Genomic DNA, 19642 nt, shown 5'->3' on the forward strand with positions numbered 1-19642 from the left:
GAACAACGTTTTCTTGCTCACTGAAGAGGCAGGCAAGTCAATCCTGAATCAAAGAACCATGACTCCTGCAGTCATGTGGTGTAGAAAGACTTCACATACTTTTATTTCCACAGTTCTCCTCTAACATATTAACATTATTTAAGAACAGACTGTTATACACAGATATTTAAGCAGGGTGAGGAAGGTTGTGGGGGAGGGGCAAAACAAAATCCATACAAAATGGTCTACTTGAAGCACAACAAAATCCATGTGTATAAAATAATGTGGGTGTGCCACATTGGCGGCAGCCACCATCTTGATATCTTTTTTTCCTGGCATCTCTGCCATTTAAATAGATTAATAAAAATACAATTTTGTTGTGGACCACGAGGAAACTGCAAAAGAAGAAAATAATAATAACAACAACAGGACCTAATGTGATGACAGGGCAGTTTTTCCACAAAGGGCAAAAGTGCCACAAGCTCTTCTTGTTTCCCTCCAAGTTATTTTAAAATGCGGGGCCAGGTTCAGATGTAGAACCTTCTGGACAATTAAAAAAAAAAACAAACAAACCAAAAAACAAAGAAAGAAAGGAAAAATGGCACAGCACCTACCACTTGCTAGTTTCACCGTACATTTGTATACTCCACATGACCAACAACAGTACACACTGAAAAAAGGGAAAACTAAACTACACCCTTTTTCATTTTTTTTCCCCCCCATGTTCACACGTTATTAACACCTCGGCTGGTCTTTTCTGTGCTGTAGTGCTCCTAGTTGGAAAGTGGAGTGGGTTTATAACATTAAAAAAAAAAAAAAAAAAATCAAACAAATCGACATCATGATATAAGGGTGGGGTGGAAAAGGGGGAAAAAAAGCAGCTTCTAGTAAAAGTGGTAGTCCACTGCCAAGAGACGTGTATCCAGGGTCCGTCGACCGAGTCTTCACCGTTAAGAATGTCTGAGTTGTTAGCATATCCCCTCTGATTTGTTAAAAACCTGGCATGAATCAGAAGGCAGCGGCACCGAGCCCCACTTCATCCTCCCCAGCCTCGTCTCATCACCCCAACAGAGCCTGAACGCAAAGGAGCTTCACCTAGGAGTTATACTACATTCAACCCCTCCCACCCCTAACCCCAACCGACAGTTAAACAGCTTGAGTTTCAACTAACCACCCCCCCCCCCAAAAAAAACACAAAGCTCCAAAAAGCCACAGGTTGCAGCATCCAATCAGATGCTGGCATGGGGGAAGGGGAAGCCAGGTGGGATACAGGAGGGGGAGGAGCTTAGGAAGAGAGCCTGAAAACAGGAGGGGCCTGGGGTGGCTCCTGCCCCTTCACCCCTTGGCCTTTAGGTTGGCGGGTGAACTTGAGGAGCTAGGTTTAGGGCACGACCACCATGCAAAGGGATCATGTGGTGCCCTCCCCCTCCATCACAGGGGCAGGTGGTCAGGCCAGGGAGGGGTCAATACCCCCTCCCGCTTAAGCGCACCTGCCTCTCAGGGTGAGGAGCCATGCGCGGAGCGTCCTGGGGGTTGCAGCGGCCCGCTCCGCCCCTGTCATCTATTGGCCGGAAAGTAGTTGGGGTCCAAGTAGTTGTAGCCTGTGCTGTGTGGCAGGCAGTAGTCCCTGTCCAGGAAGGTCTCGACCTGGTAGACAGGCTCCAGCCGGTGATTCGGCTTGTGGGTCTCCGTCTTAAACAGGCTGGAGGAGCAAAAGCAAAAAGGTAAGATGGTTAGCACCATTTTTTAATTTTGTTTTTAGTTAGAAGAATATTTTTAAAATTATTCTTCACAGGGAGTACTGCGATAAAAGCAGTAAACAGGAATTGAGCATGTCACACAGCAGAAAGCCCCCCCCCCCTTTCATAATATGAAAGGGAACTCTTTCATAATATTATCATAATATTCATAATATGATCAGCAAACACATTATGATGAATAAATCAGTGTGTTACGGGTTGATTATCAGATTTGTGTTCCTCTCATCCAAGTGAGCGCCGCAGTTTACGGGGTGAACAGCCACCTATCTGCAGTCTGATTTCAAACAGAACTGACTGACATTTAGGTAGCTTTAATACCGGTTGTGCTTGCTTGCCCCCCCTGGGCTGCCAAGCTAAGGGGCAAGGTTGGGACTATAGGCAAATTCAGCAAAACACCACAATTTCCCAGAACAGTTTTACTGTTGTTTTACTTCCTAAGTGGGTACAGGCCACACCATGAGCTGTGGTCTTGGCCATACCACCTACAGGTTCTCTCTCATAAGGTCTGCTACACAAAAAACAGCTTTCAGTCAGATGGAATGGTCTTAGTTGAAGGCCAAACGTTTGACCATTCAGTCTCATGCAGAGGAGACACTGAGTGAGTTCTGATTTTGTAAGGAACTGAAGTCCCAAGGCCTAAAGAGCACAGTGCTATGATCGTTAAGTATCCGGTTGTTGTTCGTTCGTGCTGTGACAACTGATGGGGGTAGGGGAGGAGCAGAACGGTTCTGACCAGTCGGAGCAGTTGCCACAGAAGTCGATAGCACTGTCCTGCGGGCAGTCCTGGCAGTGCCACCGCACACCCTGGATTGGCTCCATGCCACACGCATCGCACTGAGGGGCACACACAGATAGACAGACACACACTCGGCTATAACTGATGCCATGGAAATGAATAACACAAGATTTCACATTAAAGGGCTATTAAGCAGACAGTTTCCATGAGCAATGAGCAAGACGTCTAAACCAGTGGCATGACACATTTTACAAAATGTATAAACCTTTTACTGTGCCTCCGGAAGCCAACTTCATCTGGTCTCCTGTTCTCACCAACTCACTTTGCATATATTTAAACCATCTGGCCATTTCTGTATTTGCCAAGATTTTTGGCAGGCTTACAGTGTGCTCAGAGCCCATTTTCTCATTGTTTACCATAAGGGTCAAGTCACTAATCATCAAAAGCCCCTCACCAAAGGTCCTCCTTAGCCCCTCCTCCTCAAAATATTCCATCCAAATGCTGCGCGGCTAATAGCAAACAGAAGCTAGCAGGTGACGCTTAAAAGGACACAAATGAGATTAAAGAACTGATCTTCGGTAACCCTTTATTTGGTAGTAGCAACAGCAGCATTTTGACATGAAGTACACCTTTAACGGCACTGTCGTTGGTTGCTGTAAACGTATTAAACTGACCCGGCTTAGACCGGACGGTGAGGGGGTACTCTGTCCACATGGGTGCCGCAGGGCGAGGGGTATGTACCTTGTAGCCCACGTGCTGGGCAAGGGAGCTCTCGCCCTGGAGCTCCTGGATCTTCTGCTTCCTCAGTCTCTTCAGCTCTTGCAGCTCCTTGTATTCAGGCAGGTGCCTGAGATCTGCCGGCATGCTGTCCTCGTCCTGAAACAGGAGCGCCGAGGGACGGGTTAACTTCTGACCCACTCTGGCTCAACGGACGGAGCATTAATGTGCTCCGTCACCTCCGCCATCAAGAATCACCTTTTGTCCTCCCCAAACACCTTGGAACATTGAAAGACTAGAAGCCACGATTTAAACTACTCATTATGCCCAGGAAAGGTCGAAACAAAGCTCCTGGCAAGTACTTGGGAGGCGCCATGTCCCGACCATGTTCTCAACCCACCGCTCCGAAGGCAGACCCGTATGCAAGGCATGGGAGTGCTGAAGGTGCCCCGGCACATGCACCCCACAGCTGTGCACCTCCGTGCCTGGGTCTCCCAGCCCCATCAGTGTTTAAGTGTTACATGTGGCAGAGCGGAGGCAACACGTCAAACTCTACCGGCAAGTCTGGTGGCGTGTGACCTTCTCCAGCTGCTCAGGCCTCGGGTAAGGGCCAGGGTCGTTAATATAAGACCGCGTGGCCGTTTGTAATGCCACTGGTATAAATATAGAACGGGCTGATAGCCTTGCCTTTCAACAGTGCGTGATGAGTGCGCCCCAACTTAACAGACGAGGCCTTGGAAGTGCCTTGCAACACTGTGGAAAGAACAGATACCTCCAGAAGCAGCACTACTTTAATGAAACCATGTTTGCATTACAAGCATTTTTGGTCAGTTGCAAATTTCCTCTCAGAGCCGATCTTTCAGACTCGGCCGTACCTGTTCGTGTTGAATGGTGACTTGAATTGGCCACCCTGAAAGGACCTGCAAGTGAGTTATGATCCTGCTACATTTGCAAAGACAATTGGTAACTGCAGTAGCGCTAAAACAAATGAACTAGCAGCACAAGTCTGTTGCAAAACGATGTACTATGGAGGCCGGCTGACAGTTCATGGTTACTGATCAGGGAAGGAAGGGTTGACAGCTTGTCAGCACTTGGGCAAGAAGGTGAGATTAATTTTATATATATATATATATATATATATATATATATATATATATAGTGTGTGTGCCTTCACACACCTTTGTCTGAGCATGTGTCTTCACACACCTTTGTCTGAGCAGTCTGAGATATTACATACATACAAAAAAAAAAAAAAATCTTACCCTTATGAACTCTATTAAAATCTTTGATCTGTTACCCAATATTTGCTTCTAGAATAATTATTTTTGCAAAATTTTATACAAACAAAAAGCTTGGTGGTGGAATGGAAAAATAACCACTCTCAACTGCAGCACGTTATACCGCTCAACCTCAGCAAAGGCACTGACCGAGTCGTCTGCCCCGTGGTCCGGCAGTCCACTGAAGGAGCTGGAGCGCTCGTCCTCGTCGTCCATGTAGACGGGCGGCTCGTACGACGTCAGGAAGGTGGACGGCCTGTACAGGTGCTTGTTGAGGTGGTGCTGTCTCTTGCTGGAGGCCTGCGGGCAACACAGCCCAGCTGGTTACTGTTCTGCACTGGAGCCACCCAGCTCACATCTACTGCTCGCGTCTACTGCTGGCTAAATAAAGTTAGCCAAAGCCCCCAGTTTTATGCAGATGCTGCCACAATGGAGCTTGCATGTGGGCCACATTTAAATCAGCACCAGTGCCACAGCAGCGCTGAGGTTCCCACGGCAGTTATCCACAGGGAGCTAGTGGAGAACAGCAGAGACGTACCTTTTTGCTGTACATGCACAGGTTTGGCGTCCGTCCCGGAACTGGGATCCCGGCTTTTGTCAGTTTGATGAAATACTTCTGCACTCGGCTGGCAACCTGCAACGAGGACAGAAATAAAGATGCTGAGAGGGCAGATCCGCGCCCCCCCAAACTCCCCTGTGCCATACACTGCATCTGCTAAGTGCCTCCAGATTTTCAACTGCTGATCAGCTCACTGTGGGAGACACTGGAACTGCTATGGGGACAGTTAAAAGCATGGCACAAAATGGACTGCAACAATGCCATATGGAAGCGAAACTACAATAAAAAAAAACAAACTGGCAATGTCATGGCACAGCGAGACAGTCCGAACTGTTAGACGGAAAGACGCGTGTCAGGCCTGTGTGGAGAACGTAGATGAAGCACCTGCTTGGCTGTCCTGTTCCCTAGTTCATCAGCGATTTTCTGCCAGCGTTTCGACTCCACCTCCTCAGGTGGGAACTTCTCGAGCAGCTGCTCCAGTTTTTTCTGCAGAACAGACAATTATTCACTGCACAGCCGAGCAAAGATGAATGTGTTAGCCGACCAAAGATCTGTCAGAGCAAGCTGTTGTTTATACCGCATGCACCACGAAAAGTTTTATGTACTGTGGTGGTGAAATACTTCCAGCCAAGAAACTGGCGAGAAGTGGCTGAATTTAAGGAGTGCTCAGATGTGAAATCTTAGACCGACCGTCCTTTACCTGTTCCTCCACCGTCCACAGCTGATTAAAGGTGTCAGGTTTGTTCTGGTGATACGGTCGCCCTCGAATCATCTGTAAGAGCAGCGATCCTATTGGTTAGTGCTCATCCCCAAATCATGCCTAAGACTCATTCAGATCATAAGGTCCAAGCACTGCAGATGTGTACACCCTTTAGCTAGGACAAAATGTGGCTAATCAGTTATGTGCATTTGGACATAAGGTTGAGATGTGTTGTCCCACAAGACCAATGATGGTCTCTTGGACTCACAACTAGGGATGGGTCTAGCATGGAACTGAACCAGCAATCAGACAATGACGGGGCTTAGTGCTTTGACCACTGAGCCGCTTGGGATACCAATGTGTTAGTTGCTTTACTAAAGTCAGTATACTCTGACAGACATCTGAAGTGATGTTTCGTTTAATTTCATAAATGTAAATTAGAAAACTCACATGAAAGCATTAACGAAACGTTTCACATCCCATTTTCAGGTTCAGTACAGCTGTTATGACACCACTGTTAAGATGAAAAAAGGATGTGAAAACAGCATTTTCCTGTATTTAGTGGATCTCTGGATAATTGAATGGTGCCTGATGCCACTGCATTTTCCAAAAAGCAACATATCTATCAGATTAGAAGATGTTCAAAGGAAAACTGAGACCGCATACTGTGTCTCTGCTAGAGAGGTTCTCAAAAACGCCTTACTATGACTAAGTGCCTGCATATTAACGGGGTTGGTTCCAAAAGTCCTTCTGAAAAGAACTATCTACTCTTTAAATGCCAAGCAGAAAAACATTCCTCTTCATATCCCTGTCCTTGAAAAGGAACTTGGATCCATCGCCGGGCAATTTCGGCTCAGAAGCCATTCACTCCACCCTCTTCCATTCAAAGTGCTTCGCAGCACGGAGGTTCAGTGGCTGCTGATGGCAGGTGAACGTGGCAGGGGGGTTCTGAGGTTTGAATCCCCACTCCCTCAGCTTCTGATTAATGAACAGTGAAAGCGAATCAAAGCATAACTTTATAGATGATCAAAGATCCCAGTAAGTGCCCATGGATGTCAGGAGGCTGCTGTGGAGGTCTCAGCTCCCATCAGCAGTATGCAAAATCTATTAAAGCTACTGTAATTGATTTTGCAAAGACACTCATGCTTAGTCCACTCTTCCATGCGCTGCCTGAACATGCAAAAAGATGACAGGCAGCCGGATACAGCCGGACCATGCTGGCAGTCACACAGAGTCCTCCTCACTAAACTCTTGTACTGACAACTATCAGAACATAAAGACAATTTAGTTCAGCGTTCGTTGAAAAATATATCTTAAAGCAACTTTAACCACAGAATTCTGAAAATTCAGTGTGATCTAAACAACATCTACCACACGGTCGGCAAAGTATAAGGCTATAATAAAAGCCTAATGGTTTTTAGTGACTGAGCATGCAGGGTCCCTGACCGGGCCAGGTGGTGCTGAAGCTTTACACATACAGACATTATGGACCACTGTGCTTATTTCCACACATCAAACAGGCACTCTGGATCAAAGCCACGCACCCCATTGTCCATACTTTTTGCTACAACACACAAAGTGCAAGGGGCGATACATTGTATTTACATATGCAATTAAATTTATTTACATATCTCAAATTCCATGGAAGTGCATGGTGAGGAGCTACAGCCCATCTGTCCCCATGCACAATCTGTGCACAATATCCGCGCTTGGCCTGGTTTTTCTGGGTGGTGTGCCAATCTCAACCCAGGAGTGACTGTGATGTGAGCAAGAAGTCCAGCAACAATGCTAAGCCTCATACACCCAAACCGCATGAACACCCACTAGAATACTAATACCATGTCAGCCTTAAGGTTGCCTTGACGATGCCTGCCGTCCAAATAATATTTGGTCAGCACCAGTGCTGTGGTGAGACAGTAATCAATGTGAGACAGGGTGGCTGCTGGTACTTCGTGACAGATGGCTTACAGTCCAAGTCTAGAAAATGCACTTCCAAGACAGGTTTATCTGTTGATGTGGGCAGCATAGGTAGACGTTTCAAGTGCATACTCGACTGCAGGTTGCAGGTTGTGTTTAATAATTCCACCCACAAAGCAGTTTTCCCATAAACACAACAGCTTTGCCTTCCAGGGGGAGCCAAGAATAGCAAACCTGTGGCCGAGACTGTAAAACATTTACGGAATGAACCTGCGATTTATTCATTCCTGCAGTTGCTCTGCCACACAGTAGCAGCCAATCAGGTTGTGGGCAGAAGGCATCAGTCGCTCGAGTGAGAGGAGCGACCAAATTTATAGTTCTGACTTAGCATTTGCCTGCCAGTGTTGGGATTTTCCGGGGGGGGGGGGGTGTCGCACATGGTACACACACACACACACACACACACACACACTTTGCATTGTAAGTAGCATTACCACTGCTAAAGTAATTAAAAGTCACAGATAATGGATTGTTTCAACCCAGTGGGATGCTAAATTACCTTATAGCTGAGAGCAAATGCCACAGAACAAATATTCAGGAAGAAACTAAAAGAGCATAAGTGCTAAAGAGATCTGCAGGGAAGTGGGTGCATACTGAGCTGTCTGTCTATGCGCCTGGGGATAGTATTGGAGGACATGACAACTGTGGTGTGAATATTAGGTTTCTAAAAATGTTCTCAAATCAAACTATAGCCATAACCACATCACCAGCTTCAGATGGGTGCTGGTAATTGCCTTCTCTCTTTTTTTTTTTTTTTTTGATAAGCATCATCGCTTTGATGCTGTGACACCAACAGAAGACAAGCCACGAGAAATAGCAGGGAAAGGGCCGGGTGCCGTCTCCTCTTGCCAGTTTGGTTCGTGCCCTCGGCCATTTCGCCTCAAATTACGCGATGCTTTGCTCAAGTCTGGTGAGAATAAGATTCCTAGGTTAGAGAGGCTTGAGGAACTCGAGACCTTTAAAGATTACTAAGAGCCATGTTGAGTTAATAATGAATTAGAAGCATTTTTGCAGCATAGAATTCAGAACATTGACTTCCTAGTTGTGTTTTTTGTTTTTTTTTATATGATGCAGAGATTCAGAAACTTCAGGTTGCAACAGCATGAAACAGACGTATTGCACTGGCACAAGAAATGGAATGACTGGTATTCAAGCCACACATGGTGTGTTGTGGGGGGGTTTGGGGGTACTCCAGGGAGTAAAAAAAAAAAAAAAAAAAAAAAAAAAAAAAAAAAAAAAAAAAAGTAGTATCTTTAATAAATATTTTATTTGGAAAAGCTGCAGTTGGCAAATGAGATTTTCCAATAGGCAGGTCAACGGTCTGCTGGCCAAGACGCAAGAATGTGCCACTGAAGGGTTTCTCCTCCCACAGTCGCAGTGCTGGCACCAGTCTAAATTTAGCCAGCATTGTTTTCACACACAGTGTTACTTTTATTAAAACTAGAGGAATACTTTTGATTTAATCCAATTCCCAAGGTCCAAATACCTAAACAGGGCCAGGGTGTCTGTTCAGGGTCCTCTTTCATTCAGATGTCTACCTGCTCAGCCTGTCTGAGGAACCCCGGAGCCACGGTTTGGTCAAGGTTCAATATGGGTATGTTGCCAAGGGGCAAGGGGCTGGGGCTTGCAGGAGCGGAGCGAGGGTCACCTGAGTTCGGTTGCTGGCCATGCTTTGCTCAGGGGCGTCGCTGGCAGGCAGAGACAGGTACAGAGTGGAGCCATCGCCGTCCTTCCTGGAGTCCACAGGACTTTTTGGTCTCGCTGGTAGCCCCACTGTAGGTAGACAGCGCCACAGGTGGCCCATGGGTGGCACCTACTTATTAACTTTCATGAAACATTTATAAACCCTCTAGATGTACTTCCAAAGTCTCGTGTGCAGACAGTTAAAAACCATCTGCATGAAGGAGGCCTACCTGAAGTGTTGACAATGAGCATTCATAACAGATTTAATCACAGAACCTCAAATCCAAATCCAGTTCTAGATTTTCTAACTGCTGGTAGTCAATGCTACAGCTGACATCAGCTTGGTGTAAAGTATATAGAACATCTCTACTTAGGCGTTGACGACTTTGATTGGAATACCTCTACTACACGGGAGCCACAAGCAAGTTATGTATGCATTACAAATGTTTTGCAAAATGTTCTCAAGTTGGGGGTCTCCTAATCAAGCACTTGGTGCAACTGCCATGGACAACCAATGAATGTAAAGAACACAAAGTAACTGAAGGATGCAAAGTCCAAAAGTTACAGCTACAGATGGAACAGACACACACCTTTGTCAAAGATCAACTTCAGCCGCCGTGTTTTGTGCTTCTTGTCGCACAGTCCCCTTTCGAATTCACCGCGGCCTAACGTGTATTGGTCCCATGCAATCTCAGGGAGCTGGACCACTCTCTGGGGACAGGGCAAGCCCAACTCCACCTGCAAAGCACAGTGCTGGGCTTTAGAACTCGGTGGGGTGAGGGGTGGGCTGCACAGGGATCCAAAGGGGGCCAGGGGAAGCATTACCCGTTTCTGAAGGTGGTCCACGAAGGCAATGGGGTTGGCCAGGGCTTGCTTCTGGTGGCAGGCCAGCGTCTCCAGATCCAGAATGGCTTGGGTGCGCTGGGCCTCCAGCACACTGATGGTCTGCAGTAGCCTCTGGTAGCTTAAAACCAGGAGAGAAGAGCAGAGACATGGTTATATAGGAGAGAGGGGCAGTGATATACGGAGGGGGCAGTCATATAGGGAGCGCTTGGCATACTGGATTCAGCGGCCACCAGGGCATCAACGGCTCATCGCCACGCAGTTGAGTGTCTGCGGAGGGACAGTTCGCAGCAACTCGCTCTGCCATCAGCAGCGCGTGGGAGACAAGACAGCTCAAGGCTGCTAAGTGCACTGAGAGAGCTGTGAAATTTTACTGTGTAAAAAAACAAAACAAAAAAAAAACCTCCCCCCCCCCCAAAAAAAAAAAACTGTTCTTGTCAAAAGAGGACATCCATGACTCACGAATCTCTAAGCTCTCAATGTTTGCAGCCAAGATATAAAATTCTCTGTTGGGCCGATTTAGGAATATGACCTTTCCTTTAATGCTTCCTGGCACATGAAGGATCGTACGAAGACTTACACAGATCATATGGGATCATATGGATCATATGGGCGAGTGAGCATGGCTCAGCTGGAGGAGCCGTGTTAACACAGGAGCAGGACGGCCAGTGATGCTTCAGTCTCCTCCCTTGAAGTGATCTTACAAAGAAGTCCAACGTGTCGAGAAAGAAAAATCAATTGTGGATTACAAGCTCTCAATCTCGGCTACTTATTTAGAAATGCGTCTGGCGCAGGGAGTGGAGGGTGAAAGGCATCCATTCAATTGCCATGCCCTTTAATGTTGGGGCCGGCCTATGATGGGGGCGTTCAAACACTGCGCGTTGCATGCGGAAAATAGGACACGTCGATCTACAAAGATTATGGAGACGGCTGGCATGCATCTACATACCCTCTGGTGCTCTGTCTTGGCATATTGCTGGTACTGTACTGCCACCTAAGGGCCAGCCATAAAAACTACAGCCAGAGAGATCAAGAAAAAAAAAAGTTGCAGTGCAGGAGGAATACGATCTCTTAACATACTGTCAGGAATCAGTGAGTGTTCACGTGGTTCTCTACCCAATGAGTCAGGTCAGTTATGGTAAGGCAGTGCTCAGACCAGGACTTAACTTAGACACAGCGTCACCGAACAAGACACCTGCAACTGAGCCTTAAACACCATCCATAAACAATACAGAGGCTTGGAGTTCAGAATAAAAAACAAACAAAAAAGAAAACTAAACAGTTAACGTGCAGATTGCGTGCAACATTGGACCCACACTGGTGGGAGCGTTTCAGGGCCAAATCCTATCCCGCCACGTGGGGCTTCAACATCGCCAGCACTAGGTTCTATTCAGTTAGTAAAAAGGTGGGAGCATTCCGACATCCTCCACAAAGCCACGTAACTCGCTCTGCCTCCTGTTCTCTTGGGCAGTCTCAAGAGCGATGCAGTTGGCAGCTTCCTGCTGGGCTGCGAGATGAATCAGCCGAGCTCGACCCAGGCACAGCCTGGCCGCCGGCACCGGGATCCACGCGGGATGTTCTGGAGCGGCGGAGATGCTTAGCTGTTCACGGCTCGCTTCCGGGGACCAACTGCGGAGCATCGAAACCGCTAAAGCAGCAGAAGCCAGAGCGAAGGAAACAGCGGGTGCAGCGTGGAGCCGAAGACGCCCCGAGCGACAGCTCGCTTGAACGAAACTGGCTGAAGTATCAGTAAGCAAAAAGCACTGGAGTATTGAAACCATTACTATGGTCCTGAGCATTACAAATTGATGATGCTTTATCATCAGTGCAAAAATAATAATGCTACTGCTGACAAAAAGGTTTCAAACATGAATCCAGTAACTTACTAAAACAAAAGTAATAACTAAATGATAATGGAAACAAGCAAATGAGAAAAGTAAGTGCAGAAAGAGAGAGTAAAACACTTCACATACTCTTTATTGTGTTTGAGAGCCAGGTGGTCGGACTCGAAATAGTAAACATCAGGATCCTCCTCCTCCTCCTCCTCTTCTTCCTCATCAGCCTGAACGAGTGATGGTTCTTTGGTGGATCTGAACACACTACTATCCAACCCACCGCCCTCTGCATCACTACTGGTCCTGACGTTCTCTGAGAGTTCGCTGCCAGTTTCTCCGGCGCCTCGCGGCCCGTCGGTGGGGAGCTCTGGGTAGCAGGCATCATCCAAGTCGAAAGGCCCCATCGCAGCCTCCTCCTTCAGTAAGCTATTGTCCCCCGGAGTCAGTACGGGGGAAGCGGGTGCAGCGCTGCCTATACTGGGGGTGCGCCGAGGGGAAGTCCTCAGGGCATATCGGTGTTCCTGCGGCTCGGTGAAAGAGGGCGGCTCGGCGGGTGGCTGGGACGAGGCATGCCCAGCTGTTTCCCCTGAGATATTCGAGCCATCGTCAGACGGGTCCAGTGGTTCCAGCGGCGGTCCGCCGTTGGTGCCCTCCTCCGCGTTCTGGTCCCGCGTCTGCCCGCAGTCGCCCACCACGTCCACCTCCACCTCCATCTCGGGCTCCAGCGACAACACAGCATGGGCGTCTGCATCCTCCTCCGCCGGGCAGCTTCCCCCGCCATCCACCAGGGGCCTGTCGGGCTCGTTGAGATGCCCGGGTGGTGGCGATCGGCAAGGCACAATGGGGTCGGGCATGGTGGGTGGCGCCTGGCCACCGTTCGGCAGCGAGGGCCCGTCAGCAAGCTTGGCAGGGCAGGCACGGGGCGCTGCAGGCAGGGCTGCGGCTTCTAAGTCCTCCTTGTGGAGCTCGGCCACACCGTTGGTGGCCTTGTGGGGCTCATCAGCCTGAGCTAGAGGGGTGTCCCCCTCCACAACTTTGGCCCTCTCCTCCCCGAATTCTTCAGCGGGCATCGGAGCAGGCATTAGGGCAGCATCTGACTTAGAGTCCTCATCAATATCCCTGGTGGCGTCAGCCGGGCTCTCAGGTTTGGGGGAGGGCTCCTCTTCGGTCCCCGGGGCCTCCCCTGAGCGAGGGCATCGCTTGGCCTTCTTGGGAGCAGGCGAGGACTCCGAGGTGGCCGCTGCCCGCTCGCAACTGTCTGACCTCTCCAGCTCATCACGCTCCGAGGTGGAGAAGCCGCGCTTCCTGTGGGCGGCCGAGGCTTCGCCTTCCGCCCGGCCCTCGGCTACCTTCCCCGCGTGGGATCCCGCCTGCAGCTGCTGGTTGTCCTGCTTCTTCTTAGGCGAGCGGGCTCTGGGCGTGGCAAGCGCCGACGCCTCCTCCGGCTGGGCGATGCTGCGGTTCCTGAGGGTTCGGCCACAAAAGTTCTCGTCCAATCCATTTATCCCCACTGATGATCTTGTGACGCGCGAAGAGCGGGACGCGGCCATACTATGGTGGGTGCCTACTGACTCCTCATCGTGGTGCTCTCCTCTGCGGCAGAATGTAGCCACCTGAAAGAGAGGGGGCGGGAGAGAGTTAGTTCACTATGTAATCAAATCAGCTACTGACAGCAGCCATTAACGAAAGTGAATATTTGGTCACTGTCAAGAAGACCGTCATCCAGTATATTCCTTGCTGATGGTGACATGGACTGAAAACCTTAGTCTATTATTTCTAAGATCTTTTCCGCCTGCACCATTTTTGCGATTAGATGTGAGCAGTGAGTCATCTCGGACAACGCATGCTAATGTGGTGTAAAGATAAATAAAGCACAGGTCACTGCATTAGTGCACACACAATACATTAACAAAAGTTAAAGCAACACTGTAGCAATCCATAACATCAATAATGAAACCAACAACTCCTTTCCCAGGCCCCCTCTCCCTCCACAAGGATTCCTTCTCGTGTTCTGCCAGTCATTACTACTATTTGTTCCTCAGGCCTCCTTCTGCCACTCTATCCAGCTGAACTATTCGGACACTGCTGACTTTAACCCGTCGGGCATCACTCAACCTGAAACGCAGGGTAGGCCCATCGCTACACAGGGTTGACTCGTCGCACTTTGATTTCACAAAATCTGACAACGCAAAGCCCCCCTCTGGACTAAACTGCATCTGACAGAAGCATCAAACGCTCACAAGACCAACACGTCGGCCAGCACTAGCCTCAGAGAACCCATGCTAAACCCATCTTCCACTCTCGTTTCTTTCTGTTAAATTACCGCAACCGTCCAGCACATTCGCTTACTTAGGATTGCCAGGTTCATCCTCTTCTCGGCTGTTGATTAAGCAGCCTGGGGGACTTGGGTGGGAGAGCACGGCACATTCTCTTACTTGGGCTTGCCAGGTTAATTCTGTTCTCAGCTGTTGATTAAGCATCTTAACAGACTCGGGTGTGAGAGCAGGCTTAAACTGAAGGAGGTCTGTGATTCCACACACACTGCAGGTGTGATCACTGTATACCATGGCGACCGTTTGCGTGTCCACCTCTGAGATTATACAAGGAACCCACCTCTGTTAAATGTGTGTGTGTGTGTGTGGGGGGGGGGGGGGGTGGAGCATGAAAGAATCCCTATCAGCAAGTTCCGTAATGAGACAGAAACGCATCTGCCCATACAAAACGCAACTGCCGCTCTCATTTATGGCTTTTATCTGCCTGTGGAAGACAAAAGCGTCCCAGGGTTCCAGATCACTGAGGCAGCAGATGCAATTTGCCTGTTATCTGAGCTTCACAGATGCTCTTTATGATGACCGAAGAAGTCGAACAGAAAAGGAACATTTCTGCTCAATTTTCCCCCACAGTTTATTGTCAAATTAGGCAGTCTTGAATATACACTGCCGAAGGAAGCGGCGGATGTGGGCTTTGGAGGACAGTAATGGTGAGTACTGGGTTACCTTAGCCGGTGTGTTGCAACCTGGCCAAGAACGTACCATCGCTAGAGAGTGGGTGTCCGGGGGAACGAGGTCAGGCGGCGAGAAATTCAAGGCAGTAAACAGAAGGAGAACATGCCCACCACCGTGGGTCAGTTGTCGGTAGGAAGTGGCTTAAGGGAACAGCTTTCCTATGATTGACTAATTAGGATTTCACTGCACAAGCTTCCCCCAGCGGTCTCCACTTGGACATGACCACGCAAGATTATCACCCTACGTCACCTGAGACTTTGAGATCATGCTAATTTTATTACTACTTACATTAGTAGGGTTTTGTTTTAAAAGGACATTTTTAACCAAAGCAAATTAACCTGAATTAGAAACATCACTGCCCCCCAAAGGGCTATAAACAACTTTTATTTTACTACAGTTCAACAGACAGCAATGTGTGTAATGCCTAAACATCAAATTAATTTGAAGTAAAAGACCTATAAGGAGATTTATACCTCATACACAGAAATATGCTTTTTTGATGAAATGCTGCTACAGTGCACCATTGCTATGAATCATGGATGCGGTGTCAAGACTTACACCAGAGGGGTTGCCTCCGGACCTGCCTTACTTGTTATCAATAAATTAGGTTGGCAGGAGCATGCTGACTTCAGAAGCACACAGATACATGTATACCTGTTTGCGAGAGAAAGCTTTGAAACGCATTGCAGAGTTGCACTGTACAACAAAACAATGCCCCAACTCACCCAACCATGGTGAACAAAGAGGAGCTCAGAGGAGTGGAAGCTCCTGAACATGCTGAAGCTGAATAAAAGCTTACTAACTTCAGTTTTAAAGCAGTACCGATCAACCAATCAATCACCTTTGAAGTTGTAACTCCTGTTTTCTCATCACTAAAACCACAGAATTCTCTTTTTGCTAATCACAAAACAGCAGATACTTTACTTCAGAGGCCAAATTAGTTTGACACAATTTCACTAGTGCTACAATTCAAACTCGGCGTGACCTTCAAAAGAATGGAAATTTCTGATAAAACTAGCCATCTCTGAATTAATGCATGGGATTTCAACCATTGACTTTCCACCAAACATTCAAACAAGTCTATGGTGTACAAACAATGAACACAACAATGACCAAACAACCAGCTCATAGGAAACAGTCCCACTGATAATGTAGATTTACATTGATGTCACAACGATACTCAAGATACTAATTTTTTTTAAATTCCACATTTACTAACGGCCAGTACCCGGCCCAAATACAAACCTTTTAGCGTTCAGTACAAAAAATGTCAGCACAAAGTCAGTACAAAAATGACAAATTTGTTATAATTGTGTGTCAATTGTATGCATATTCTTTTAAAATCCATATTGTATTTATATTATATATATATAGCACGACAGGTTAGACTTATCAAGGCATGTGAAAACCACACAGTCCAAGCACCATAATCTCTACCACGGAACATTAGTTTGATCTGCATAGTGATCAGATTCCAAACTCATGACCGGAGAATAAATCAGGGAAGGAAACTTGATTATTTGATTCATGGCTCTGGGCAGTCCAACTCAATTTCCTGAACTATCAGCATTACACTGAGGCATGTACAAAAGAGGTAATTAAAAGTGGAACCAGTGCAATCCAGCTTCAGTTAAAAAAAATACAAAAAAAGCAATGCATAAAGGCTACTGTAAATGTTTGAGACAAAATTTTGCACTGATGAGTATGGTCTTGTCGAATGCTGGCCGTCATGATGCTTAACTGAAAGCATCAAATAAGCCTTGGCCGATTCTTACTAGCGCACACACACCTACTGATGCCGTGTTCATCCCGCACCACAGGCTGGAAAAAGGAGGCACCTGGATGGAATTCTACGCCGGTCCCTCTTTCACACACCACTGAAGGCTCCAGCAGGGAAGCTAATCTGATTTGACCATGCATAGGAAAGGCTGAAGCAAGCAGATGTAACTGCAGGGGGGTTGAGCCTGTGTTTCAAAAGTGCCAAAGTGGTTTGGAAGACCTCATTTGCCATTACAATCCAGGTGTAGTTAAACATCAAAGACTGTCTTCCTGTTCAGGAAAGAATGCTAACAGTCTTGTATTGGTTTGACAACCCATCTGGTTGCCATGATTTTGTTTCTTTAAATTGCCTGTTGTGCATTATAAAAAGATGGATTCCTCCAAGATGAAGTCCTTTATGTGAATCACACAACACAGTCACTGATAGATACAACCTATTCCTAGTTCCAATATCCAGTGCTACCTGATACCTGATGTCAGTGGGGAATTAAACAAACTCCAAAACATCTAGGAATGGTCAAATATACCTACTGATTAAAATTAAACTACGACTTGACATATTATCCTTAAAATATTTCTCTTTTTGAAATAGTTTTCTTTTAGCCAAGTAGCAGTGTGCAGTACTAGACAGGCTTGGTTCATCAGAGTGATTATGCAGCTAAGAAATTAAACATGTTTTGGTCGTTTTAAATGCAACGCCATGCACAGAGCGAATTGCTCCTCGACGGATGTTAAGAGATTTCAACTTCCTGCATAATTATCGAGCCAGTGCGCGTGGCGAAGATGAACTTTAAATAGGCACGTGCTCAGCAAAAATAACGGCCAATTCTCTCCAAACTTAAACTCAACACAGATGACAACTTGAAACGGGCTAATGGACAAAAGCTGTAAAAACAGTACGGGGGGGGGGGGGGGGGGGGGGGGGGTAAAAGGGTTTTGTTTCGTACAGCAGTGTTCAGCAATTAGAGGCCGCAATGGGTTGAAACTTGATTGAAAAGCGAGTTTTGTTCAGTGACCCAAAAAAAGATAAGATAATCACATCGCTTTATCTTGATAAATGTTTTCTTTAAAATAGTTAGCGTTAGCTAGTTGACGTAACTCATTTCTTTAAGTGTAGGCAGTTAAAAAAATGTTATTTGCATGTCGTTTGCAATTACTCACCTCTTTCTGTCTAGGACATCATTTCGGGTTGAAAATAAATTTCTCCTCGTTTTCATTTAGCGGGCCTCTTCTATAACACTGCATCCGCGGCTTGGCATGGCGAGCAAGCCGGGTGTGAGCTTAGAGTCCCGTTTACAAGTTTATACCGCAGCTATGCACTGGGGAACTAAAAGGTTAACGTTAGCCCGTAGGGCTGGACGGTTATACGACCGACTTGTCTAGTATAAATCCGAAACTGAAAAAAACCACACAAGAAATTACTGTCTGGGTAACCCCCATGCTTTTAATGGGCTAACATAGCTCTCAAGCTAAGGCGGTATGTTACAAGTGAACAAACGTGCAGCTAAGAGCTCACCAGCCCACCTGCTAGCAACCGTATTTCCACGGGGAGATGCGCAAAAAACGCTAATGTTAACGTGCAAAGTTCGGTCGCACCCAAATTGAATTATGCACTACAAATCACGAAAACTTGCTACTTCGCGAAGAGCCCAACGCAGTAATAATGTCTGTGCAACTGGCCAAGATATCTCAGTCATCGGAAGTTAGCAAGTAAGCAGATTTACAAGTTGATTTAGCAGGCTACCTATGTTTTTGCTAAACGGGAGCCACAAACTCACTAGCTGAATAGCTCGCTAGCTAGCTGGCTAGCTAACTAAATTTGGTGCACCAACACACACTATCCCCTGATTAGCTGCCTAAATAGAAATATCACTCGTTAGAGAATAAGGATCAAATCACAGAAAGACCACTCCAATGCTCACCCCTTCTGTACCGAAATAGTACACCAAGTTATGTACGGACAAATTTCCAGGTTTTTAAAAAGGCCTAACTGGCTTAGTGTTGAAAGTAGGTAACTTGCTAGGTAGCACCGTATGCTAACTATGTCCCGTCAGCTAACGCAAGCAATTGTTTAGCGCAACTTTTTTCATGCATTTACTCTGGCCTTAGCACTTTGGCGAATTCGTTCATGATTTTGGCCCATTTTAAGACGAACACAAAGCTCCGCGGTGATAATGCTTGTGATGGGATAAGTGAATGTAAAATGGTTTATGAAGCTTGAGAATTATACTTACCTCACTTCCGCAAATCGTTTGCTGCACATTCGGCAGCCGCCATGTTTTCTATCCACTAGCTTGTTGTCCTGAGAGAGCTGGCGAATCCCACACTCCCGGCGTGATTACTGTACTTTATGGTGCTGCCAAACCAGTGGCTCATATTTTGTGCAGTGGCAAATCTATTGCTCACCGCAAGCACCCAGTCAGTAATAAATTAACGATATTTCAATAATAAGAGCTAGTTAATGAGTGATGGAGCAGTCGCCCTTAATTGCTGATAGCCATGCCAGTGGGGAAAGTTGTAAATGCCATAAGAAAAGGTCACCATTAGCTGTCATCTAAGTCTAGCACATGTATAAAACAACCTACTCCATCTAACAGCATTACATACCCATTTAAACTACAGGCAAACTAGATCCCAAAGGTTTAATTTGTTAACATTTCATAAGGTCTCATTAAAGCTTCAGAACTCCTTAAACATGAAATAAATTGACTTACATATTCTGAACTATGATAAACAGTTTGGTCAGTCTATGGCATTACCATTACAAACTAAAATTAGTAAAATGATAAATC

General features: G+C 46.8%; 1 protein-coding gene across 2 annotated transcripts; it reads right to left on the reverse strand.

Moving 5' to 3' along the window:
- Positions 1 to 76: 76 nt before the first annotated feature.
- On the reverse strand, positions 77 to 19189 carry zzz3 (zinc finger, ZZ-type containing 3). Of its 2 annotated transcripts, none has more exons than XM_026998324.2 (12): positions 19085 to 19189; positions 12205 to 13679; positions 10214 to 10352; positions 9979 to 10126; positions 9354 to 9478; positions 5729 to 5800; positions 5413 to 5514; positions 5008 to 5103; positions 4620 to 4769; positions 3217 to 3351; positions 2473 to 2573; positions 77 to 1681 (listed from the first exon to the last, which is right to left on the reverse strand). In XM_026998324.2, exons 2-12 carry the CDS (start codon positions 13614 to 13616, stop codon positions 1537 to 1539), a joined length of 2625 nt encoding a protein of 874 aa, XP_026854125.2. In that variant the 5' UTR covers positions 13617 to 13679; positions 19085 to 19189; the 3' UTR covers positions 77 to 1536. The 2 variants fall into 2 exon arrangements, with proteins under 2 accessions (XP_026854125.2, XP_035392058.1); XM_035536165.1 differs by lacking the exon at positions 19085 to 19189 and adding an exon at positions 18012 to 19066.
- Between the last annotated feature and the right edge of the window lie 453 nt (positions 19190 to 19642).

This window comes from Electrophorus electricus, chromosome 18, assembly GCF_013358815.1.
Source record: "Electrophorus electricus isolate fEleEle1 chromosome 18, fEleEle1.pri, whole genome shotgun sequence".
NCBI lineage: Eukaryota > Metazoa > Chordata > Actinopteri > Gymnotiformes > Gymnotidae > Electrophorus > Electrophorus electricus.

What these genes read in the sequence shown, in the direction of transcription:
- zzz3 (XM_026998324.2), bottom strand. Translation starts at nt 13,616, where the DNA reads ATGGCCGCGTCCCGCTCTTCGCGCGTCACAAGATCATCAGTGGGGATA. An exon ending in TGGCCAGCAACCGAACTCAG is followed by an intron (nt 5,801 to 9,353) that starts GTGACCCTCGCT and finishes CTGCTCTTACAG; the next exon opens with ATGATTCGAGGGCGACCGTA. An exon ending in TGTGGACGGTGGAGGAACAG is followed by an intron (nt 5,515 to 5,728) that starts GTAAAGGACGGT and finishes TCTGTTCTGCAG; the next exon opens with AAAAAACTGGAGCAGCTGCT.